Source organism: Eleutherodactylus coqui, chromosome 8 (assembly GCF_035609145.1).
Source record: "Eleutherodactylus coqui strain aEleCoq1 chromosome 8, aEleCoq1.hap1, whole genome shotgun sequence".
Classification (NCBI taxonomy): Eukaryota; Metazoa; Chordata; class Amphibia; order Anura; family Eleutherodactylidae; genus Eleutherodactylus; species Eleutherodactylus coqui.
Window position 1 is genome coordinate 160,978,538 of NC_089844.1, and position 27,253 is coordinate 161,005,790.

The following is a 27,253-nucleotide window of genomic DNA, read 5'->3' on the forward strand; positions in this document are numbered from 1 at the left end:
ACTTGAGAACCCACAGATCCTGCTGCCCCCTCATACTGAAGCCCACCAGCAGTCCTGTACTCCGTCTTATTACCTGAGAACCCACAGATCCTGCTGCCCCCTCATACTGAAGCCCACCAGCAGTCCTGTACTCCGTCTTATTACCTGAGAACCCACAGATCCTGCTGCCCCCTCATACTGAAGCCCACCAGCAGTCCTGTACTCCGTCTTATTACTTAAGAACCCACAAGCTCCTGCTGCCCCCTCATACTGAAGCCCACCAGCAGTCCTGTACTCCGTCTTATTACCTGAGAACCCACAGATCCTGCTGCCCCCTCATATTGAAGCCCACCAGCAGTCCTGTACTCCGTCTTATTACTTAAAGGGGTTGTCTCGCGGCGAAATCTAAATTTTTTTTTTCCCCCCACTTACCCCCGCATTCTGCCCTGTTAAAAAGAAAGCATTGGTTAGTTTTTAAAAATAGCATTTCGCTTACCTGCATCAGCGTTCTGCAGCTTCTTCTTTTAAAGATGGCGCCGCTGGTCTTCTCCCATGGTACACCGTGGATTTTCTTCTCCTTCCTTGCGTTCCATTGCCGATTCCAGCCTCCTGATTGGCTGGAATCGGCACACATGACGGGGCGGAGCTACGATGACGACGCGGTGACCAGCTCTCCGACACGAGCGGCCCCATTCACCAGGCAGAAGCACGGACTGCGCAAGCGCGTCTAAAAACGCCAGAAGACATCAGAATTAGACGGATCCATGGAGACGGGGACGCTAGCAACGGAGCAGGTAAGTGAATAATTTCTGTATGGCTTATATTTAATGCACGATGTACATTACAAAGTGCATTAATATGGCCATACAGAAGTGTATAACCCCACTTGCTGCCGCGAGACAACCCCTTTAAGGACCCACAAGCTGCTGCTGCCCCCTCATACTGAAGCCCACCAGCAGTCCTGTACTCCGTCTTATTACCTGAGAACCCACAGATCCTGCTGCCCCCTCATACTGAAGCCCACCAGCAGTCCCGTACTCCGTCTTATTACTTAAGAACCCACAAGCTCCTGCTGCCCTCTCATACTGAAGCCCACCAGCAGTCCTGTACTCCGTCTTATTACCTGAGAACCCACAGACCCTGCTGCCCCCTCATACTGAAGCCCACCAGAAGTCCTGTACTTCGTCTTATTACTTAGGGACCCACAAGCTCCTGCTGCCCCCTCATACTGAAGCCCGCCAGCAGTGCTGTACTCGATCTTATTACTTAAGAACCCGCAAGCTCCCACTACCCCTCATACTGAAGCCCACTAGCAGTCCTGTAGTCGGTCTTATTACTTAAGAACCCACGAGCTCCCGCTGCCCCTTCATACTGAAGCCCACCAGGAGTCCTGCACTCTGTCCTATCACTTGAGAACCCACAGATCCTGCTGCCCCCTCATACTGAAGCCCACCAGCAGTCCTGTACTCGGTCTTATTACTTAGGGACCCACAAGCTCCTGCTGCCCCCTCATACTGAAGCCCACCAGCAGACCTGCACTCGGTCTTATTATGGGTCACCCTCTACTTTCTTCCACAAAAAGTGAAGTGTAATCATGATGCTGTAGAAGGAATCCACATATTAATCTTTTTGGCACTTTGGCTCGGACAGATCGCTGCTCCCAACTGTTGGAATCCGTTCATCACACACAAATATCCGCTGTGTTCTGTGGAACTGATTGGTCAACAAGAATGACATTAACTTCCATTGTCTTTCTCAGGAGTCAACTTTTTTCTTTCTTCTTGAGAGTCTTGTTATATGTCGTCATCTACCTCATGTGCTCGCTGATCCACGGTTTCCAAAAAACTGAATGTGAATTTCATTTACCCTACAAAAGACAACACCGATTATTTCTCTTTTTAACCTTATTTCTAAAGCCATAAAGATCAGGGTGTTCCGTGATGTCGGCTGGTTCTGTATACTGGAGACCTCCGTCTACGGATCAGCTGATCTATCTTATTAATGGCCACAAGTCCTATAATAGTCAGGGGGCACAGAGGTAACTCCATGGTCATCGGGGACTGAGAACAGGAGATCACCAAGGACTGAGGACTGTATATACCAGGAAATACTGAGCACTGCAGGAGTCATACAGTCACCCGGGACGTGGTGGGAATGGACTGTACATGATGTAGTGGTAATAGTAATAACCTTCATAAACTGCTACCAACATGATCCATAATACCCGACACTCAGGGCAAAGTAGCATCTCACAGTGATGGACCTGACCCTAAAAGCTTACAATCTAAAGGAGGAGGTGATGTGGACTATACAAGCGCTCACTATACAGGGATTCATCATAAAGCTCAGTTCATGGTTGGCTCAGTAATCCCCTAACTGGTCTATCCCGCTATAGACCCCAAGAAATATCAAACAGTATCCCACTATAGAATCAGTGATGTCTGTGTAGAGATGTGACCGGTAAGTGACAGCATCCTCACCTGGCTGTCATTTACATCACACCTGCCACCATTTACTATATAATAACTCTGCTGGATTAGTAGAATAACTTACGATTTCCTGAGGTTTTCGAAAAATGTATTTCTTTCTTCTGAAACAGAAGGAGATGATTTAGTAGGAATTAAACATGAAGGTTATAATGTGACATAAGAATATTCCAGAAGCTGCTGACGCTGATAATTACTGGGCTGCGGGGGGATTTTGCTCCGTATGACCTGATCCCCACAGATAAATCCCCCATAAGACATCCCACCCGTCTCCCTGTAATGTCCCCATTATACAGCACTGACATTCTGGGATTATATAGTCATTACATCCTCGGGGGACGGACGTCTCGCTGCGCTGTAGTGCGAGGCTGGAAATATCATCAGTAATCTCATATACTGCCAGTATGATTATATAACAATTGTGTCCCCCTTTAGTGACAGATTCAGTGATACATTATGGTTCATTCACAAAGCTGTATTTTCAGGCCGTGTGCGGTCCGTGTATTCCAGGCTCAGCACACGGCTCCATTACAGATCATGTCGCCATTCACATGAATGATTTTTCCCAAGCACTAGAAAAAAAATTGCTAACATGTCCTATTCTTGTCCTTTTTCAATATCCACAGACCCTGCAAGTTGGGGGTCCATGGAGATCAGACAGGGGTCTGTGTGCGATTCAATGTAAGTTGTTACTGAGTCTCTCAGGCATATCTCGAATCCTGACGTATGAATCCGGCCTTAGGCCTTCACTTGGGTGTCAACATCCCACCAGCCCTATTGAAAGTAATTGGAGAAACCCCCTGAACCTCTGCTGCGGCTGTGAAAGCTGCGCCAGAGGATCCCTGCATCCCCGAAGTGATGCGAGGTAGTTTTCCCATGAAAATGCCTCAAACTCCTAGGGAATTCACATGGTGGGGAGCACGATATGGGGGCATGATTCACGTCCCCATATCGCGCCTGCCCATGTGACGTTAGCCTTAGGGCAGCTTCACACAGGCGTATTTGCGTGTGTTTTTTTGCACACATTAAATTTGCGTATGCAACATGCAAAAGTCTAGAACCCTTTGATTTTAATGGATTTGTGCACATGGCCATAGTTTGCGTGCAAATTAAGCACATGCCGAAAAAACGCAGCACACTAGGCTTTTGTGCGCTGTAAAGGCCCCCATAGAAGTCTATGGGGAATTCGCAAATGCAGCATAATACACAATTGGATGCATGAAACACTGCGCAATTCCATGGGAAGCAGAGCACATCTGGAACTCATTGGGCTAAATCGGGCTAAGCGATGGTACGTGAGATATAAACAAAAAAAAAAAGGCGCACTGTGTATGACTGCTTGCATGAGTACGCGGCCATATGCACAGTCACGGCCGGGATCACAGCTGGAATCCGCATACAGCCGTGTGAGCCCGGCCTTAGTTTCTAATGCTTTAGGGAGGTGACAGGATAATGGATCTGTCTACAATTCAAAAACGGATGCCAAACTCAAACAAATACTGAAGAATTTATTTAAAGAGATAGTTTGTTATTTTAAATTTATTTACCAAAAGTCAATGAATTAAAACTGATCTCTTTCTGGAAGCAGCCGTCACATCTGTCTCCTGAGACCTGTAGTTCAACAGGTGCTCAGGTGTGGGGCATTGTGCAGACTGGGCATGTGTGTGTCAGCCAGTCAGCCAATCACATTGGGTCAGTTCACATAAAGCTGTCCTTCCAGGTGTGGGTGTGGTCACCTGTCTCTGTACTCATTCTATGTGGGCTGGCTGCAAGAAAAGTGTTTGGTTGTGTCGCTGGACTCCTGCTTAGTGTAGGGACTAGCGGTATAGCCAGGAGCCATAATGTGGCCTGCAAGATTCCATGTTTTGATCAAAATGTCAACTAATAGCTGGCATTTTTAGCTTTAACATCTGCTACTAGTGTTTGCATTTTGGCTGCTGTATGGTGTGAATATGGCCCTGAGTGTCTTCTTACTCTGTCGAGTTGTCCCTGTCAGTGGTGTTAGATATCTGTGTCCTATCTAGGGTACGTGGGTTCTTAGGAGCAGCAAGGGCCCAGATCTGAGGACCACTGCGCTGCCCTTTATTGGGGTCATGTTCCCGCTCAGGTAGGTCTGTGTCACTTAACCTAGTAGAAGATGGGGAAAGGTGCAAATCTGTGGTAGTTCACCTGGTGTTCCCTTTCTTTCGTTCGTGTGGGCCAGGTGCTCAGTTACCCACACAAACTTAACAGCAGCTATATATTTCTATGAATGTATATACACTCACCGGTGACTTGTAGCTTCCCTGTACATTTCTCTATGGGTTTCTCCAGGGCAGGATGGTTTACTACACACATATATTCTGCCCCCTGATCTTCTGCCAGTGTGGGGGTGATGGTCAGATGGGCGGTACAGCTGTAGGTGTTATCGGCTGCTCTCATGGATGTCACATTCTGGTTTACAGCGCCATCAGCATTTTCGTACATCATAAACTCATCACCTCTCCACCATATTACAGTGACTTTAACTGGGAAGTACCCCGAGATATCACACTGCAGGACGGCCGGGACGCCGTGAACTAGACGGGGAATCTGAATCTCTCCCACAACCGGACGCCATCTGTAATCTACAGAACAGCACATGGAAATGTTTTGTCATTTTAAACCAACTTTACCAAAGAAAATGCATGCCGCACATAAATATCACACAGGTATGTACTGTATGTAACATGTCAGGATGGGATGTGTAACGGCAGCTCATATTACATAGAAGTGGAAGGCAGTAAAAACTGTTTTACCCTCCATTAAACAAGGAGGCAACATCCCGCTCCTCACCTGAATCTCTGATAGACAGCTCCCTGGATTCTGGGCTCTCCATATATAACAGTATTAGGGATCAGCAAGGAGGTAACATCCCAATCCTCACCTGAATCTCTGATAGACAGCTCCCTGGATTCTGGGCTCTCCATATATAACAGTATTAGGGGTCAGCGAAGAGGTAACATCCCGCTCACCTGAATCTCTGATAGACAGCTACCTGGATTCTGGGCTCTCCATATATAACAGTATTAGAGGTCAGAGAGGAGGTAACATCCCGCTCCTCACCTGAATCTCTGATAGACAGCTCCCTGGATTCCAGGCTCTCTATATAGAATAGTATTAGGGGTCAGTGAGGAGGTAACATCCCGCTCCTCACCTGAATCTCTGATAGACAGCTCCCTGGATTCTGGGCTCTCCATATATAACACTATTAGGGGTAAGCGAGGTGGTAACATCCCGCTCCTCACCTGGATCTCTGATAGACAGCTCCCTGGATTCCGGGCTCTCCATAGATTCATGTTCCCAGGTCACTCGTACTGTGAATCCGGGATCCTTGTGACGATCCTCAGGGATTCGGACCTCACTGGAGACGCTGTAGGTTCTGTCAGGATTATCGGCCAATGATTCAGTGGATGATATGACGTCTTCTGATCCTCCCACTCCGCACCTCCATGTAATCCTGATACTTTTAGGATAAAAGTTCTCCAAGTTGAGCAAATACTTCATCCCGCTGGAGATACACAGACTTCTCATCACCGGCTGTGACAGCCTGGGCTTTACTGAAATGTGAAGGACAGAATGAGGTGAAAATCTTCCCACATGTCATAACACTCTTTATCCAGGCTAAGTAACTAAGTGGTATGAGGACTAATAAGCTATTGCTTCTCTATCAGCCCAAAGGCTGAAGCATATATATTGTTATGAATCTTACAAATGAAATGTAGCTACTGTATACTAACTTTTATTAACTTTCACTCTGTATAAGCGTAATTGTCTGTACATGCAGTGTGTTCTGTAGTGCATCTAATCTTTTCCTGAGATAAGATGAACCAATATTAGTTTTTAAAAAGGCTGCCTACCCAATATGTAAAGCTCGGTGGGATATAATAAAAGTAGTCTGAGATTTGTGAGCAAAGCTCCCTCAGTCTGTTTTGTGTCAGACACAAGCTCTGTTCATTTCCTATACACTCTGGGTGTCTTCTGGAGATCCAATCATATATCAAATGGGGCCTCATCCAGGATTTACAGAAGACTGCATTTTTGCAACCTGTCTTGTGTGTGAGAAAAGACAGGACGCCGCCGAATGATCGGACAGAAGGAGCTCCTCCCCAGCAGATTTTTGCAAGGGTCTTCAGAACGGTCATTCTAGGGGTTTTGTCTGATCTCTTGATAGGATCTGGACGGTATACGGGGAAGTTTTTAAATCAGCTGAAAAGGTAAGAACCCAGGTTCTAAGATATATTCTAAAGTTGTGAAGTAATATGTTTTGTGATTGTGAAATGATATGCCCTGTCGAGTAAATGTTAGCAATATAGTCTGAGACAATCGCAGGTAAACGGCCTATCCCATTAACATAGAAGAGAATTCCTGATCAGAGTTCTAGGACAAGCTTTAGTACTGTGGTAGATGGCTGAGAGGTTCACCATTTTGTCTGTATTTTCTGTATTTTTATCAACTGTGTAGATGCTATATTGTGTTTCTAATCTAATCCTCTGGGGGAAGGGAACATCACCCCCCCCCCCACCTGCAAAAGTATTGAAGGAGCAGTGCTCTGTGTCCATAAACTGGTCAAACCGGTTCTAACCAGCAGAGAACTACTTATCTAGGAATGTGTTTGTGTAGAGGGACAGGAGATAGCTGGATGACTAGAGAGAGACACAGGAAGTATTTCCTTCGGACAACACATCAAGAATGAATGGAGCATGCTCAAGGGAAGCTCCTCCCAGGTGAATGATCTCACAGCTACCTCACAAATACCTCCCTCTCAGAAGGACCTATCAGCACACAAAATAATGTAACTGTATCCTAAATTACCTAACTTCCTGATTTGAAAGCTTATATAAACTTTTACCTGCCTAAATAAAGACAGACTCTTTTGGGACACATAATGTAAGACGTGTGGCCTTTGAAAGGCTCTCCAGGCCAGTACATTATTCCTATCTAATATGGCACCCACAGTGTATGGAATAGCGAAAATTGCGCTAACTGTACTTTCATCGGATTTTGGGAAGGAAGAAGAGCAAAGAAAGGGTGATGGGTTAGTCTGTAGTGCTGGGACTTGCTGTTCTAAGTCGTTCCAGGAAGAAAAAATGCCACTAGTGTGAGATAATTGAACTGGCTGGGTATGTCAGACCCTCTAATAAGAGGAAGCTTGTGACCGAATACCCTGGTATGAGTCCAGCATGCTGTTTCTGTGTATTTGTGATATGAAAAAAAAGTTTGGTACCGTGTAGCCAGTAAAGTATGATTTGTTCTCAGTAAGAGAAAGGATTTACACCACTGGGAATATGCCTCCTTAAAGGGGTTGTCCCGCGAAACAAAGTTGGGGTATACACTTCTGTATGGCCATATTAATGCACTTTGTAATGTACATCGTGCATTAATTATGAGCCATACAGAAGTTATTCACTTACCTGCTCCGTTGCTAGCGTCCCCGTCTCCATGGTGCCGTCTAATTTTCAGCGTCTAATCGCCCGATTAGACGCGCTTGCGCAGTCCGGTCTTCTCCCTTCTGAATGGGGCCGCTCGTGCTGGAGAGCTGCTCCTCGTAGCTCCGCCCCGTCACTTGTGCCGATTCCAGCCAATCAGGAGGCTGGAATCGGCAATGGACTGCACAGAAGACCTGCGGTCCACCGAGGGTGAAGATCCCGGCGGCCATCTTCGCAAGGTAAGTAAGAAGTCACCGGAGCGCGGGGATTCGGGTAAGTACTATCTGTTTTTTTTTTTCAACACATGCATCGGGTTTGTCTCGCGCCGAACGGGAGGGCTATTGAAAAAAAAAAAACCCCGTTTCGGCGCGGGACAACCCCTTTAAGATTCTTCCCAGGTGTAACAAGAGCTAAGAATGCCGAGCCCATAACGTCCCTCCAGGAAACTATTATGGTAGATAAATATACTGTTTTTGTTTCTGTATATCCCCTTATACCAGTTCCTATCTATTGAACTGAAAAATCAGCACTTCATCATTCTTTGAACAACTGCAGAGAATGATGGAATTGTTGGAAAGTATCAAGAAGGCGATTGTCAACACCTTCATCGTAGTTTGTTTACTATTGAAGAATGTTGCTGTATTGACACAGATATTAGGGAGTACCTGACAGAGCATACCCCACCTGATGTGGCAAATGCAGCCACTCACATAGCTGCTGTATTTCCTGATGTCAACCCGAACTGAATGCTAACAGTGACTTTGGAAGAAATAGTCTGCATATGCACAGAAACGCTATAATGCAGGATGTTCAAAAAGCTGGGAAGAAACCTATGAATTTGTCTAAAGTAGCAGAGGTAACACAAGGCACAGATGAAAGTCTTGTAGCTTATTTTGAAAGATTGTGTGAAGTGTATAGAATATATACCCCCTTTGACCCCTCCCAAGCTGAAAGCTGAAAACCAACGTATGGTTAACTCATCATTTGTGGCACAGGCAGCTAATGATATCAGGAGGAAGTTACAGAAGCAGGAGGGTTTTGCAAGCATGAATCCCGCCTAGTTACTGGAAATAGTACAGAAGGTCTTTGTAAATAGAGATCAAGAGTGCAAAAGACAAACAGCTGTTAAAATGAAAAAGAAGGCATACTTGCTGGCTGCAGCGATTCAATCAAAACAGCCCTCACCACCGTACAGTGCCAGAGATGGCCCACCTTCCTCATACATACAGAAGGGCGGGCCCAAGACCAGCCCCTTGATAGAGACCAATGCAGAAAGTGCAGGAAGCTTGGTTACTGGACTAAAGACTGTCCCCTCACATTCTCTGCTCATATAGGAAGAGAAGGAGGAAGGAAACAGACCCAAAATGGCCACTACCAGAGACAAGCACATGGCAGAGCCACTCGGGACCGCCCCTATTGACCTCCATCTTACTCTGCACCTATTGCTCCTTTGTATGAAGATAAATCTAAATGAAGGCAACTGGGTTCCTATCTGCTGGGCCCCCAGGAACCTATGGTCAGAGTAAATGTATGGGGTGATTTTGTGAACTTTATGGTTGTGACCAGCGCTGAACATTCAGTTATAACCTGACAACTGGCACCTCTTTAACGCAGAATAGCCCAGATTGTGGGAGCTACTGGACAAGGCGGGAAGCATCACTTTATTATACTATAGCAATGCACCTTGGGAGACAGAAGTCACTCATCAATTCCTGTACCTACCTGATTGTCCAATACCAATACTGGAATGGGATATGTTGAGAAAACTACAGCTCCAAGTATCCTTTGAACCATGTGGACAGATGACTTTACAACTTAGAAAAGATGTTACAACTCCTACCCACATGCTCTCACAGTTCCTCAAGAGGAAGAATGGAGATTGTTTGCTGTTATTCATGAACCAGATCACTCCTCCCACCTTGGACCTAGTAATGAAACTGTTAGGAGTATGGGCGGAAGATAATCCATCAGGACTAGCTCAGAATTGTTAGGTATAGCAGACATGTCTGCTGCTCGGCTCTATCTGTTATCTAGTGGGTGTTTATTTTGCTCCAGCATCTCCAGAGTTAACACTTCCTGACTCCTTCACTAAGCTGGAGGCTGTTTGTCAATCACTCCGCTATAAAACTCCCTCAGACCTGGTCATCAGTGCTGCACTGTTATTCTTGTATGACAGCTTGTGGTTGCTGCTCCTGCAGTGATCTCTGTTGCTACTGATCTCCAGTCTGCTGTAGCTATTTGCTACTTGTGTGCCTTCCAGATTCTTGGTTACCTACTCTCACCCCCAGCCTCTGTTCCTGCTTGATACTACCGGTTCTGGTGTTAGGGTTGTGACAGGGTTAGTCTTTGCCCAGGTTCTAGCTCAGGGCTGTCCTTGTCAGGACAATTACCCTGCTCTCTGTTAGGCAGGGATTTCCTATTTCCCCAGTGCAGGGCTAGCTCAGTACTAGTTCCCACCTTGTACCAAGCTACGCACTGAGGAGCGAGTATCCATTCTCTGGGTCAGCTGTCAGTTCTACTGGGTGGTTTTCCTGCCGAGAAGGATGACACAGTGGTTCCACACCTGAATACATAACAAAAATATACCTCCAGTCACTGTACAGCTGAAGCCAGGGGCAACACCGGTGTCTATCAAGCAATACTATCTACCATCTGCTGCCTGCCATGGCATTACACTGCATCTGGAAATGTTTCTGAAGTATGGTATCCTGCCAATCACCCTGGAACACCCCTTTCCTGCCTGTAAAGAAACCTGGAACAAGAGTATTGCCCAGTCCAGGATCTCCGAGCAGAGAATCAAGTTGTGATTACTTTGCATCAAACAGTGCCCAACCCGTACACACTGCTTGGACTAATACCAGAAGCTATTCACTTTACAGTGCTGGACTTGAAAGATGCTTTCTTCACTGTCAGACTGACAGAGGAAGGTCAGCTTATCTTTGCCTTCCAATGAGAAGACCCAAGAACTGAAGAAAAGTACCGTTTGCCCCAAGAGCTCAAAAACTCACCCACACTCTTCAGAGAAGCTCTTGCTATTGACCTAAAAAAAATTTCTCTCTTTTCCCAGCCAAGCACTGTATTGCTACAGTTTGTGAATGACCTCCTCATAACCTAATCTACCTCTGAACGATGTCTGCAGAACACTAAGACAGTGCTTCATCATCTAGGAAGCCAGATACAAAGTCTCAAGGAAAAAGTCACAGATCTGCCAAGCAACTGTCAAATACCTGGGATTTCATATCTCACAAGGGAAGGTACAACTGGGAGTTGAAAAAAAGTAAGCCATCTGCAATATCCCTGTACCAACCACCAGAAGAAGAGTCAGAATTCCTTGGAGCTGCTGGATTCTGCAGAATATGGATACTTGGTTTTGCTGAAATGTCCAAACCCCTCTATGAAGTCACAAATGGAGGTGAAGATGCCCCCTTCTGCTGGGAGCAGGAACATACAAGTGCTTATGACAATATCAAGCAAGCTCTCTTAAAAGCACCTGCATTGGCCCTGCCTAATCTGGAGAAGCCACTTATTTTGTATGTTCATGAGAAGAATGGACTGGCGATCGGTGTTCTCACGCACATGATGGGATCTTGGCATCAACCTGTTGCCTATCTCTCCAAACGGTTGATAATGTGGCCATGGGATGGCCTCTCTGCCTGAGAGCACTGGCAGCAACAGTAGCCTTGGTTATCAAGGCTGACAAGCTTGCCCTGGATCAAGGTCTCAAGGTACAGGTGCCACCTTCTGTCTTAACTCTGATGGATGCCAAAGGTCACCACTGGCTGACAAATGCTCGCATGACCATGTACCAAGGCCCCCTATGTGTAAAACTAAGATTGAAGTTGGAAGTATGTACTACTTTAAATTCAGCAGCACTGTTGCCCACGAGAACTGGAACGCCTGACTATAACTGCTGTGAGGGGATGGATGAAGTCTTTAGCAGCCATCCTGATCAACGGGACACCCTTCTTGAAGCTCCTGATGTCAAATAGTACACAGATGGTAGCAGCTTCATTGATGAAGGTATACACTATGCTGGTTATGCAGTGGTTACCTTCCAGACTACCATAGAAGCAGAACCGCTGCCCAAAGGAACTTCAGCTCAAAAGGCAGAACTTATTGCACTTATCAGAGCCCTACAGCTGGCAGCTGGGGTGAAAGTCAATATCTTCACTGACTCAAAGTATGCCTTCCTCACACTCCATGTTCATGGGGCCCTGAGCAAAGAAAAGAGCCTGATTCCTTCAGTGGGTCAAAACGTGAAGCATGCTCCTCTCATTCTGGAACTGTCAAAAGAGGCGTGGGTCATTCACTGTAAAGGAAAACGGGAATGGAACTCACTCATTGCACAAGGAAACAGAGGCAGATGCTGATGCCAAGTGAGCTGCCCCTCTCCCAATTGCCAGAAGTGCTGTCAAGCTACAAGTCCTCTTCCCAGTTTCCCTCAGCAACTGGAACCCCTGCTATAGTTGGGATAAACAGGAATTCCTAAAGATGGAAAATACACACTTGAGGGTTGGTTTATCTTCTCAGATGGAAGAATTGCGGTCCCTACAGCACTAGCAATGGAAATCGTCAAGAAAGTTCATGAGGACACACACTATGGGTCCACCACTATAGAAAATCTAATCCAAAATGTGCTGTACATCCCAAGATTTACCAGTATCACTAAGGTGATGGCAAGAAAATGTGTCAATTGTTGTGAAAATAATCCCAGACAAAGTCTTCTGAAGACTCCAGGGATATAATCTTATGAAGCAGCTCCCTTCCAGGATGTACTGGTGGACTTTACTCAAATGCCTGCAGTTGTTGGATGGAAGTATCTCTTGGTCTTTGTCTGCACATACACAGAGTGGGTAGAGGTCTACCTCACTCGGACTGAAAAATTGATTGAAGTGGCCAGAGCACTACTGAGAGACATAATTCCAAGACACGACCTACCAGTGTGGATTGGGTCACACAATGGACCAGCCTTTGCTGCAGAGATTATACAAGAGTTAGCCAACTGTCTCAAGATTAAATGGAAACTGCGCACTACCTACAGACCTCAGGAAAGGTTGAACGCATGAACTGGACTTTAAAACTTGCCTTTGGGAAGCTCTGTCTGGAGACTCATCTAAAATGGCCATAAGTACTACCCATTGTTCTGCTCAGAATCAGATCTGCCCCCACTAAAAGAATTGATTATTCCCCCCTTAAGATGTAGGGTAGGTCCAGCTCAGTAGTATTGGAGATTACAGCAGACAACAAAATAGTGGGAGAGATGATAAATCACCAGCAGATGCTTGCCCTGGGTAAAACCATGGCAACTTGTTAAGGTTGTGTGGTTCTACAGGCTTCCTTGTGCACACCTTCACAGGTAGGGGTTAATTGAGCTGGCTGGGTGTGGTATTCTCCACCAGCCTATCCCCTCTCTTAGTAGTTAATGCTGGTCATTTTATATATCACTGTCTTGAGCCCACTCAGAGCTAGTGTTGGCATGCTTGTCTATAGTGTCCCTCTCTCCTCCCCTGAAGATGGTCTGAGCATCTGCTGTCCCTCCCCTCCTGGCATTCTGAGGTGTGTTCATTGTGTAGTGTGTGGTATGGTGACCACACAGGTGCAGGTGGCCCACAGGTTTCTCCCTATTCCTGGGCAGGTGTGGCCCCCAGACATCTGACGTCCTATGTGTGTGTCAGATGGGTGATACCTGACACTGTTCCCTATGTCAGCATGGTGGCTGACTTTCTATTCCACTGGTGTGAGTACACTTGGACTGGCTATGGTATTCCATCTGTATGCATGTGAGCTCTGAGTGGGGTTCCTGTTATATGTTGTATGCATAACCTGGTTTGTTGGTGTAAACAGTGATGTGTGTGATATATCTGTGCAAGTGGCCAAACATGTGTTCTGTGGGTAGTTCTGCTCTATGTGGTTCTGATAGCATTGTGTGTTGGTGTAAACATCAATGTATATTATATCTGTGCAGGTGGCCAGACCTGTGCTTTATGTGCAGTCCTGTTCTATGTGGTATGGGTAACACTGTATGTTGGTGTTGAACAGCGATGTGTGTTATGTATGTGCAGGTTGCCAGATGTGTGCTTTTATGTGCAGTTCTGTTCTGTGTTCAGTGTGTGAACAGTGTTGTGTCCTACGTGCGTTTAGTGCATCTCTCCAGGTTCCTGATCAGGGATAGCTAGGTCCCAGATGAAAACAGTGGGGCTGACTTTATGAGGATGATTACCCTGCTTTTAGGCAGGGCATCCTACTTTCCCTGATTAGTAAGGGGCAGGGGTCCTTTCATCATTACCTGGAGAGGCGCAATTGACTATGTGTGTATTTGCAGTTTTAAATGGATATGTTTGCGTCCATTCACCTTAGTGCGCCCAGCAGACGTAACAGAACCATCACCAAAAGAGCAGAAGAAAGGTTACCAACTTGTTTAAATATTGCTGTGCAAAAGTTACCTATATGTCTAGATACTGCTGTGTACTTCTTTTTTCTTCCAGGGAAAAAGGTCTGGTTGAAAAATTGGCACCAGAGGTCTCGCAAACATTCGTCGAAGGGTCCCATACACCGTTATCCTATCTACCCCAACTGCTGTTAACGTTGCTGAGATGGGACCTTGAATCCACCACACCAGAGTCAAAGTGGCCTACACTGACCGTGCCAGTTTCCAACACCCAACAGATCCCTTGAAGCTCACCATGAAAACCTCAAGAAGTGCCCTGGACCATGCAGGGACTTGGTCACCTCCTGAAAGCCCAGGGGGCACCAGCTGACAGTGTTTTCCACACAGAGATAGGGTTTTTTTACACAGAGACATTGTTTTCCCTCAAACACCTAGGAGAGGGGAGAGCTACAGCTGCAAGACAACAAAAAGAATGAGGAACCTACTAAAGACTGTTGGGGCTGGTGGGATTACGCTATACAGGAAATTGGGACATGTTCCAATAATTGTAATAAATGTATACAAGAAGCTAGAATGAATACATGCATCACAAGAACATTAGTGTGCCATACTTACTACATAGGTAAGGGTAGACAAGTGGAGGGTTGCACATACAGATCATATGCTATAATTCAGTATATTCCGTTATCCTACCTACCCCAACTGCTGTTAAAGTGGCTGAGATGGGACCTTGAATCCACCACACCAGAGTTAAAGTAGCCTATGCTGACCATGCTAGTTTACTACACGTGACAGATCTCCTGAAGCTCGCCATGAAAACCTCCAGGAGTTTGTCCTCTTCTGGAAGCCCAGGAGACATCAGCTGACAGTGTCTTCCACACAGAGACAGTGTCTTCCACACAGAGACAGTGTCTTCCACACAGAGAAATTGTTTTCCCTCAAACACCTAGGAGAGGGGAGAGCTACAGTTGCAAGACAACATGAAGAATGAGGAACCTACTAAAGACCGTGTTGCAACTGGTGGGATTATCCTATAGAAGAAACTGGGACTTGTTCCAATAATTGTAATAAATGTATACAAGAAGCTAGAATGGGTACACGCATCACTAGAGCATTAGTGTGCCATACTTACTACATGGGTAAGGGGAGAAAAGTAGATGGTTGAGCATACAATAGGACCACTTACTGCCTGTGTGAACAAGGTTCACAGATCATATGCTATAATCCAGTATATTCTCCCTCTAAAACATGGATAGACACTGATGGAGCACAGGATACACAGGCTATACTCAAGTCTGTGGGGGGTATAAACCCATAAATTAGGATGATAGGCTATAAGCGAGTGATATCTATCAAAGGGAGGAAAATGTGGTACAAGCACTTATAAGCTCTGTTATCAGCCCGAAGGCTGAAGCATATTATATATTGTTATGAATCTAACAAATGAAATGTAGCTACTGTATACTAACTTATATTAACTTCCCCTTTGTGTAAATGTAATTTTCTGTACATGCAGTGTGCTCTGGTGTGTATCTAATCTTTTCCTGTGTGATGCTAGTTGTAGTTAAGAAACACTGTGTAATCAGGTACCAGGAGCCTGTACTGGAATTCACCCACTAACACCCCCCCTCCTTTACTCACTCTACCCCTCCCTTCTCTGTTGTAATAAGTCTCCCATATGGAGAGCTGAGGAACAAAGTGCAATTGGATGCTAGGCTGCAGCGACGATACCCTGCTGCCCCCTTAATATCACTCTGTCTCACTTCCTGTATCTGTATGTACGTAACTGGTATAAGAAAAAGTAAAATATACTTCCTGCTTTCTTTGTTTCAAATTAAGCGATAAGATGAATCAATAAGTATTAGCTATTAATAAGCCCACCTGCCCAATGTATAAAGCTCTGTGTGATGTAATAAAAGTAGTCTGAGATTTGTAAGCAAAGCTCCCTCAGTCTGTTTTGTGTTAGACACAATCGTTGTTCATTTCCTATACACTCTGTCTTCTGCAGATCCAATCATATATCAACTACATCTCATGTCTACTCATTAAACATCAACAACTGGACATATTTTACATTTTCCTTTAAAGGGATTGTCTTGGAATTTCAACTTATCCCTTATCCACACTACAGGGTTAGAGTACTTGGCTTTTTTTAAGTAGTCTCACAGGGATGAATGGAGAGTTATACTCAACTACCGGCTCTAGTCATACGGGGGGACATGGGACCTGATTTTTGTCATCAAAGGGCCTTCTAGTGATCAGGCTCCCACCATAAAGCCACTTATCCCCAATCTAGTGGAAAGGGGATAAGATGAAATCTTGGGACAACCCGTTAAAGGTTATATGAAAGTATCAGGTATGCAAAACACACAGCACCACTCAGACAGGGCAATGTAATTAAGTAGAAAGATAGAAGTAACATTCAGAATGTATTTTAATTTATTTACCAAAAGTCAATGAATAAAACTGATCCTTTTCCGTAAAGCTGGAGACAGCAATATATTTTTTTAATAAATCTATATACACTCACCAGTGACTTGCAACTTTCCTGTGCTTTTCTTTATGGGTGTCTCCAGGGCGGGATGGTCCACCATACATATATATTCTTCCCCCAGTGTGGGGGTGATGGTCAGACGGGCGGTACAGCTGTAGGTGTTATCGTCCGCTATCCAGGATATGACACTCTGGTTAGCATCATGGTCGGTCTCTTCATATAACTGCTGTCCAACACGTCTCAACCATATCACAATGATAGCATCAGGGAAATACCCTGAGATATCACACTGCAGGACGGCCGGGACACCGTGAACTAGACGGGGAATCTGAATTTCTTTTTCAATTGGACTCCATCTGTAATCTACAGAACAGGACAGATAAATGTTTTGTAATTTTAAACCAACTTTACGAAAGAAATCCTTCCCTCCACATAAATATCACACAGGTATGTACTTTATGTAGCATGTCAAGATGAGATGTGTAAAGGCAGCTCATGTTACGTAGAAGTGGAAGGCAGTAAAACATGTTTTACCCTCCATTAAACCAATTTTCTGCCTCATCCCGCTGCAAAAATAACCTTTCTTACTGTTGATGTCTTTAGCACAGGGATATAAAATATGTACAGTGCAATGAAATTTGCAGACAAACTAGAGCTCTAGTCTTCATGTGCCGGAGAAAGTCTCCAAGGTTCATCCTGTGCTCTCCATATATAACAGTATTAGAGGTCCGCCAGGAGGTAACATCCCACTTCCCTCCTGAATCTTTGATAGACAGTTCCCTGGATTCCGTGCTCTCCATATATAACAGTATTATAGGTCAGCGAGGAGGTAACATCCCGCACCTCACCTGAATCTCTGATAGACAGCTTCCTGGATTCCGGGGTCTCCATATATAACAGTATTAGAAGTCAGTGAGGAGGTAACATCCCGCTCCTCACCTGAATCTCTGATAGACAGCTCCCTGGATTCCAGGCTCTCCATATATAACAGTATTAGGGGTCAGCGAGGAGGTACCATCCTGTTCCTCACCTGAATCTCTGATAGACAGCTCCCTGGATTACAGGCTCTCAATATGTAACAGTATTAGGGGTCAGCGAGGAGGTAACATCCCGCTCCTCACCTGAATCTCTGATAGACAGCTCCCTGGATTCCAGGCTCTCAATATGTAACAGTATTAGAGGTCAGCGAGGAGGTAACATCCCGCACCTCACCTGAATCTCTGATAGACAGCTCCCTGGATTCCAGGCTCTCCATATATAACAGTATTAGGGGTCAGCGAGGAGGTAACATCCCGCTCCTCACCTGAATCTCTGATAGACAGCTCCCTGGATTCCTGGCTCTCTATATATAACAGTATTAGGGGTCAGCGAGGAGGTAACATCCCGCACCTCACCTGAATCTCTGATAGACAGCTCCCTGGATTCCAGGCTCTCCATATATAACAGTATTAGGGGTCAGCGAGGAGGTAACATCCCGCACCTCACCTGAATCTCTGATAGACAGCTCCCTGGATTCCGGTCTCTGCATAGATTCATGTTCCCAGGTAACTCGTACTGTGAATCCTGGATCCTTGTGACGATCCTCTGGGATTCGAACCTCACTGGAGACGCTGTAGGTTCTATCAGGATTATCGGCCAGTGATTCAGTGGATGATATGAGGTCTTCTGATTCTCCCACTCCGCACCTCCATGTAATCCTGATGCTTTTGGGATAAAAGTTCTCCAAGTTGAGCAAATACTTCATCTCTCCATAGATAAACAGACTTCTCATCACCGGCTGTGACAGCCTGGGCTTTACTGAAATGTGAAGGACAGAATAAGATGAACATTTCCGGATAAGTCAACAACACTCTTCATCCTGGCTAAATAACTACATCTCGTGTCTGCTCAATGAACATCGACAACTGGATACATTTTACAGTTTACTTTAAGGGATTGTCCAGGAATTTCAACTTATCTCTTAACCACAGGGTTAGAGTACTTGGCATTGTTTCAGTAGTCCCACATGGGGAGAATGGAGCTGCATACTCAATTACCATCTCTATTCATACTGTCGGTCACGGGACTAGATTTTTGTCACCAGTGGGGCTTCTAACGGTCAGACCCCATCAATAAGACATTTATCTCCAATCTAGTGCAAAGGGGATAAGATAAAATCTTGGGACAACCAGTTAAAGGTTATATGATAGTATCAGGCATACATAATACAAAGCACCACACAGACAGGGGAATGTAATAAAGTAGAAAGATAAAAGTTTCATTCAGAATCCGTGTCTTTTGAACTATCCGGCCATTACAGTAATTTCAGAGGGGAATTGCTGACAGATTTCCTTTAACAAAGTAGCATTCTCTGATGTTATATGTACCCCAAGATATAGCCATTAAAATATACAACTCATCATGGAAACAACAAACCCCCATATGGGTAGGTCGAGGGAGAAGGTAAAATTTGACTTTCAGATCACAGAGATGAGACACAAAAAAAAAAAGCAAAGAACACAACAAACCGATGGCGATGGTCACAGTAGATCATTCTCTCTACAGGTTTAAAGACATTTTGTCCACAAGCTAATTGTATTGAAAAGTATGTGCACCTGTCCATGTAGTAGGGCAGATATATGCTTTCTTAGTTTATATATCATAATGTCTATCTTACCATAAATGGTCTTACAGTGAAACATCTTCTCATCATTATGCTGATTGTTGACACATCTACAGATGAGGGTCACATCTTTGTGTCTTTCCATATGTGGTATGAAGCTCAGTGATGTTACGTACTGACGTCCCTCCCGTTGAGATCTGATCACATAGGATGGATCCAGTAAACTTTCTTCTTTCATCTGAGACGTCTGGATCTCCTGGACCTGTCCAGCTCTTCTCATCAACCACGTCACACTCAGGTCCTCGGGGCAGTGGTCCACTGTGTAGTATAGGGTGGTTTCTTTTCCATCAATCAGCTTAGGAGGACCCTCAATGTCTCTTACTATGAATGATACATTAGCTGTAAGAACAGGATAAAATAATCAGACATTACATGTAGAATAACATGAAGCCGCAGTATGGATTTCCATCTGTTATATTGTCACATGGACTCACAGAAGGTTCTCCTAATCTTTCACTGGACAACAAAATACAACTTTTTTTTCTCATCATAAACAAAAATAATTTTTCATAGTCCAACTTTTCATGCCGATTCCAAATATGCATTCAGTTTTTTCCCACCACGTTCAGTTTTTGAAATATGGGCACCTATGATTTTTACTGATTTTATATATATTTCAGAAAGTACCAGGAATGGAATCATTCCAAAGTGCACCTAAGTCACATATCATGCACATTTATCATCTAATCAATCAATTTTATTCATATTATGCTTTTTACCAAACAAAACATTAAAATTGCTGTGAATATGATTTTTTACGCTTTGCCTGGATCATCACCATACAACATCCAGCAGTAATCTGCCATCATGCTTTCATTCCAGAATCCTTGGTAGCGACTTTGCATCCGTTGAATATCTTTGTGAAGCCGCTCGCCTTGCTCATCACTCACTGGTACCAGGTTTTCGGCAAAAAAGTTGAGGTGGGAATGCAAAAAATGCATTTTTAAAGACATACGAATCCCATTTCCTGAAATGCATCGAGCAACCTTTGAACACCAGCTTCATAAGCTCAAGACTTATGGTTGCCCGGAAGGTTTTCACAAACCCATCTAAAAGCTGCCATGCTTTTCTTTCTTTAAAGGAGATGTCTCGAGGCAGGAGTGGATTTTTTTTTATTGCCCAGTCCCCCTAATTAAGCATACATTACTAAGCCCCCCCGGCCCATCACTTACCAGGACGGCGGGACAGCTGGGCGGCTTCTCGGGACAGCTGGGCGGCTCTGCACCTTCCTCTAACAGAGGATGGTACAGAATGGCCGCTCCAGCGCGCTCCCGAGCAGTGACAGCTCGTCTGCGCATGCGCAGAAGAGCTGTAGCGGGGAGCACACTGAAGCGGCTCGTGCTGAAAGGAGAAGAACGGACTGCGCAAGCGCGTCTAAAAAAGCAAGCTGCCAGCGAATTTAGACGGAACCATGGAGACGAGGACGCTAGCAACGGAGCAGGTAAGTGAATAACTTCTGTATGGCTCATAATTAATGCACGATGTATATTACAAAGTGCATTAATATGGCCATACAGAAGTGCTGAACCCCACTTGATTTCGCGAGACAACCCCTTTAATGTTAGGAACATCATTGAATTTTATATCTTGAGAAACCTCCTAAATTTGGGGTCCGACAAAAATTCCTTCCTTCTGTTTTGCTGCACTGATCTTGGGAAACTTCTCTGACAAGTATTGAAATCCTGCTGAATTAGCATTCCGCATAACTTTCACAAAGTTTTTCATGCAGAGGTGGCAAGAAAATTTTCTACCAAAGGGGTATTTTGAACACGGCTCCTTCCCGGCTCATATTCACTTCTTTGATCCCAATTACGTTGACAATTTTGTAAACCCTACTTGCATACCCATATATGTCACAGAAGGGGAAATATAAAAATAATCACAGAAAATGGCCATATACTTTCTGACTAATGAGGGCAGATAGCTATATCCTCTCAACATGCAGTTAGCAGACTACCAAATGAGGGAGCTAATTACACCTGTGAGGGACACCGATGAGACAGCCACTCACACAGCCTCTTAATATAGAGGGGGGTAGCTGCTTGGTGTATACTCCCACACAGAGTAGATACAAAGTGTCAGATCTTCTGATATATGTAGTTCACCATGCAGGCCAGCAACCTATTAATGACACCATAATAATTCGGCGGGTTGCCCTGCACCTCGAAAAGTGAACAACATTGGTACTGCCACCCTGGGCTCCCCCTGGCATTTCAAAGCCACACTGCATGTGAATAATAGATAATAAATGAAAGGCATTAGTTGGATTTTGGCTAAGTTACATCAGCTCACTAACTACGTCAAGGTTCCTTGCTTGTAGTGAGTCCCTATACTAATATAAATCTGTCACAGAAGGGGAAATATAAAAACATAAAAACAATCACAGAAAATGACCATATACTTACTGCCTAAGGAGGGTAGAGAACTGCATCTCCTCAACATGCAGGTAGCAAATACCAAATGAGGGAGCTAATTACACCTGTGAGTGACACTGATAAACCAGCCACTCACACAGCCTCCTAATATAGAGGGGGGTGGCTGCTTGGTGTATACTCCCACACAGAGTAGATACAAAATGCCAGACCTTCTGATACATGTAGTGCACCATGCAGACCAGCAACCTATTAATGACACCATAATAATTCGGCATACTTTTGTATGTCTAGCTTAGATGAATGAAATGTGCAATTGGTACACATGGTTTTTGATTCCCATTATGCAATAGAACAGCTTTCAAGCTTCACTTAGATGAGTCAATAAACAGACGCTAGTCAGAAGCTATGTGGAACTGTGATACATTTTCAAAAATCCATTAATATTATGGCAATAACACAATGGGCCATCAAGAGTAAAAAAAATAATCCAGGTCATGGATATGTTTTCTATAGTGGCACACTTTAGCATTTGTTGCAAATAGGTGTTTCTGCTTAAAGGCCATTTAGACGCAAAGATGATTTTTCAAACGATTGAAAATTTTAGTGATCTTTTTGAATCAAGTGTCAATGGTCATTAACACTTTATCATCTTCGTTTGCATGTAAAAGGACCTCCAGGAGCTGTTTGCAGAGCCCAGCCTGTGATTAATCATACACTCAGCTGTGCACAAAGCTGCATTGTTCTCCTTGAGGCTGATGACAGATTAAAATGTAACCTGCCGACTCCCGTGGAGATAACAGCGTGTGGTCTAGTGAGAGATAAAAGTGTTCAGTTATTTGAACAAATTTTTGAGCAATAATTGTTACGTGTAAATGGGCCTTTAGTCTTGATGCTAAAGGCACTGCCTTATCTTTTGAGAGAGATATGTTCCTAATCAAATCCCTCAGCTCTTTCTGGGGAAACATTTCTGGCTCTTTTTCAACATCAGGCCTTCAGTCTAAATCTACAGGATCTTCACCAGCGGTGGCATGCATATCAATTCAGTTTCTTCCTCAATGGAATCTAAACCATTCACTGGAGGAACTGGAATTGGCAGTGAGGCATCATGAGCAACTGGTCTAAAGGCCGAATCCAAATTTGGATATATGATTTTATGCCTATTTTTTGCCGAAAAGCCAATTATAGCCTATTGGGCTCCCACCATATCATAGGTATCGCAAATGGAAGTGAAGCCTTCCACCCATGAAGCCAATCATGCAATCCACTAGAACATGCTGAGCAGATAATGTGTGGAGCCCATAATTTATCCTGTAAAGAACAATTTGTAGATTTTTGAAAGACTTGCAGTAATTTTACATTGCGGTCTTGAAGCTGTAAATAAACCACAGACATAGGAAATCATGTCCATGTGATTATTGCATTTTCTAGGCATTACAACAAATACATTTATGGCAAGTGAAATCCAATCTGAAATTAGAAATAATACTGATTACATAGCAGTTATATTACAACCAATAGGAAACATAATGCATCTCATCACAGACACTAGACGGACTACAAAAAAACTGAAAACAGATTTGAAATCAGCACAACAATCTATCTAGTCCACCTAATACCAGCTTGGATGAAAAAGTCTGTTGACCAGCGTTATGGGGCAGATCAAAATCAGATTTTTCAAAAGTGGATTTTGCCCATGTGAACAAAGCTTAAGGGTTCATTTACATGGGCAATTTGTGTGACAAAAGGACAGATTTCACTGCATGTGTATGTGTGTGTTCATGTGTTCTTGTTGTGTATGCAAATTTTTAACGTCTCTGTGCCATCCGTTTTTTCATGACCCGGGTATAACAGAGTCGTTTCTCCTAGCACCACCCCTCAAAACCCCCAATCTTATCAAATTAACCACAGATAACTTCTTTGGATTAAATTTGGCCACAGCAGCCATTTTATTACAAACATAACATTAAATATATATAAAACATACAACTCAATAGAAAAAATTTGAGAAAGAGATCCTGGGAGCCCCACAAAATTCTGTTGCCTCACCAACCAGGGAAATAGGTATAACTGTTGTCTACCAAATGACTCGGGAGACCCTATTTCCCAAACCACACCTCCCGCCGCAAGTCACCTGACCTGGGAGACCCACCACTCACCAACTAGCCTCTAGTCGCCTACCTCCCGACGCCAAGGCCAGCTAGCCATACCCAGGCTAGCCACGCCATCTTTGCAGGGCACCACTCTGTCAAAGCCAAGAGGCAACAGACCCACAAACTACTCAGTCAAAAATGGGGGATGGTAGCTATTCACACCCTGATTTCCCCCACCACACTTTTATGCTGACTCCAAGGATCTCCCCCATCCTTTCCCTTAGGATGGGCGGATGGGACTCAGCTCCATCCTGCTGCATGTCCTTTTTCTATCTTTTGCTCCTTCTCTGCTCCAGTAACTGACACCTCCCCCTGTCTTTCGCATACTTTCCTAACTGATTCCCCTTTTTCCACCTCTCCATTACCCAGCATTCCCTACTCACCTTAACCCCTTCCCTCCCGTTAACCATATCATGCCTGCCTTCCCTTACCGCCCTTAGGGCTTCAGTTCTGTCATTTCTTAACCCGGGTACAAAGGAGTAATTTCTCCTGCCACCACCCCTCAAAACCCCCCATCTTACCTAATTAACCACAGACAACTTCCTTGGATTAAATTGGGCCACGGCAGCCATTTTATTACAAACATAACATTAAATATATAAAAAACATTCAACTCAATAGAAAAAATTGGTGAGAGATCCTTGGAGCCACGCAAAATTCTGTTGCCTAGCTAACCAGGGAAATAGGTGTAATTGCCTCCTGTCACCTACCAACCGACTCAGGAGACCCTATTTCCCAAAGCACGCCTCCTGCCGCAAGTCACCTGACCTGGGAGACCCACTACTCACCAACTAGCTTCTAGTCACCTACCTCCTGACACCGAGGCCAACTAGCCATACCCAGGCTAGCCACTCCACCATCTTTGCAGGGCACTGCCCTGTCAAAGCTAAGAGGTAACCGACCAACTACTCAATCAAAAAAGGGGGAAGCCCCTGTCTTCCCCAACGATACTTTTATGCTGATTCCAAGGGCCTCTCCCCCTAACCGCCACAGCCAGCACGACTTGACCCCTTCAAACTCGCGCCAACCTCCACAAAACTAGAGCTGGTTCTATCTCCTCTTGCAGCGCCAACAACCACAAATGTATTCCGATGTCATTTAAATGAACTCCATCAGATCTCCAATAGTTCCCCCGTGCCAGCCTCCAAATCTATGTCCCTCACTGCCACTCCACCATTTTGTCCAACAAAGCGAGACACCTTCTATTTAACTTTATCCTCACCTTGTCCAGTCCCTTGATCGAACAAACATACCTCAACATTTTTCAGGAAACTATTTCTGACCACACAATGACCAAATTCTGATATGATGCTAACAACTGCAGCATATCATACCTAATGTCCCTAGACAAATCCCTGAGAGGCCTTCTCCCTAATTAGTTCCCTCCTACATGTAAGACTAATATATCCGGCACCCTGTCCAAACTAACCATCCTTTCAACCTTGTGCAACATCTTGCACAATGACATCCCCCTCACCTGCAACTTATCACCATGTCACTCCTTGCAAACCTTAGCTGTCTGCCATCTGGCCTAACCCCTGCCCTTTCTGCTCCCCAATAGACATATGACTGGCCAGCAATCCACACCAACACTCATCGGTGGCCTGTAACAAAAACAAAATCACAAAATGAGTCACCCTCACTCCCAAAATCTTATCTCCCTTCCCTAAAGTAATTTAGGTTACACATAAGACTTGTAATAATAATAATAATAAACTTTATTTGTATAGCGCCAACATATTCCGCAGCGCTTACATAGACAGGGGATACAGAAAGACAAAAGTACAAACATTACAGAATCACAGTTACATAGTAATCAATTGATGGAAACAATAGGGGTGCGGGTCCTGCTCCAACGAGCTTACATACTACAAGCCGAGACAAGCAAGTCTTTCCTTCTTCCTCCGCTTCCGGGGCCAACGTCCTTAACCACTCCCACTGAAATCGAGAGAGAGTATCCATAATTGAATTTTTGACCCCTGGAACATGCACCGCCACAAACAACATATTTAATGACAATGCCTCCAACACCAAGTGGTGTAGCAAATTCACCCCTAGGAAAGAAGAAGCCGTCAAAGAATTAATAACCTGTACTACCCCCACATTGGAACCTCACCTTCTTGTTTTGAAAGTGAGTCCCCCAAAGCGCAATTGCCACAACTATTGGAAAAAGCTCCAATAGTACCAAGTTGCGTATTAAAGCTGCCTGCTTCCACTCCTCCGGCCACTCTCCCATGCACCATTGCCCTTGAAAATACATGCCAAAACCTGCACTCCCTGCCTCGTCTGTAAACAACTCCCAATCCACGTTCACACTTACTTTGTCCATTATTACAGATCTTCTGTTATAGCTCTCCAAAAGGGACAACCAATCTGCCAGGTCGCCCTTATTTCCTTTTCTCAGCCACATAAAACGATGTGGAGTCTACACCCCGGCCATGGCGAATGCCAATCTCCTACAAAATACCCGTCAAATAGGCATTATCCGGAAAGCAAAATTAAGCTTACCCAACATTTTTTTTTCAGCCCACGGGCCCTGGCTACCTCCTCTTTCAAATCCTGCAATTTTTCCTCCAGCAAACGACATACTATTGCTTCAGTGTCAATGGAAATTTCCAAAAACTCTTCTCGTGGGTCTCTCCGTCTTGTCAGGGGCCAGTAGCCCCCCCTTAAAACACCAGGTGACCCACTGCAATGTTCCCAGCAGGGTTACGCATATTGGCAAACGCCCAGACCTTACACAAAGAAAGTCATTAAGATAGTGAATGACTGACTGTACATCTGCAGTGTCCCTCTCTAGCCATTCCAAGAAGGAACTAAACACTTCGAAATAAGCACATGAGATGGAACATCGCATGGGCAAACATCGATCTGCAACATAACTCCCAACCCAATAATACCCCATACCGAATACTTTCTGGAGCCACAGGCAGTAGGCGAAAACCTAATTCAATATCAGACTTTCTGAATAACGCCCCTTTGCCATACTTCCTCACCCATCGCACCGCGGCATCAAGCAAAGTACACACCACTGAACAGAGATCAGGATCTGTACCGTTATTTACAGACACCCCTTTTGGGTAAGATAAATGATGGATCAAGCAAACTTATTTGGTTTCTTCTTTGGCACTACCACTGGCGACACTAGGAAATCCCACAAAGGAAGTTCCTTAAAAAGGTCCCACCATGTGCCCCAAACTAGCCTCCTTAGCTAGCTTTTCGGTTACAATTTTTGTAGAAAAGGGTACCCTATGCAAAGGGGGCAGAATGTT

At 44.6% G+C, this 27,253-nt stretch overlaps 1 protein-coding gene across 1 annotated transcript in view; it reads right to left on the reverse strand.

Moving 5' to 3' along the window:
- LOC136577979 (uncharacterized) overlaps positions 1-27,253 on the reverse strand; it is a 41,264-nt gene that overhangs the window by 12,138 nt on the left and 1,873 nt on the right. Inside the window, exons 3-10 of the mRNA XM_066577889.1 lie at positions 25,847-26,035; positions 19,451-19,795; positions 18,280-18,591; positions 16,831-17,157; positions 5,732-6,043; positions 4,733-5,071; positions 2,533-2,569; positions 476-1,846 (exon numbers count right to left, since the gene is read on the reverse strand). Coding sequence (XP_066433986.1) covers positions 1,792-1,846; positions 2,533-2,569; positions 4,733-5,071; positions 5,732-6,043; positions 16,831-17,157; positions 18,280-18,591; positions 19,451-19,795; positions 25,847-26,035 — 1,916 coding nt within the window. The 3' untranslated portion in view covers positions 476-1,791. The remainder of the gene's footprint in view (positions 1-475; positions 1,847-2,532; positions 2,570-4,732; positions 5,072-5,731; positions 6,044-16,830; positions 17,158-18,279; positions 18,592-19,450; positions 19,796-25,846; positions 26,036-27,253) is intronic.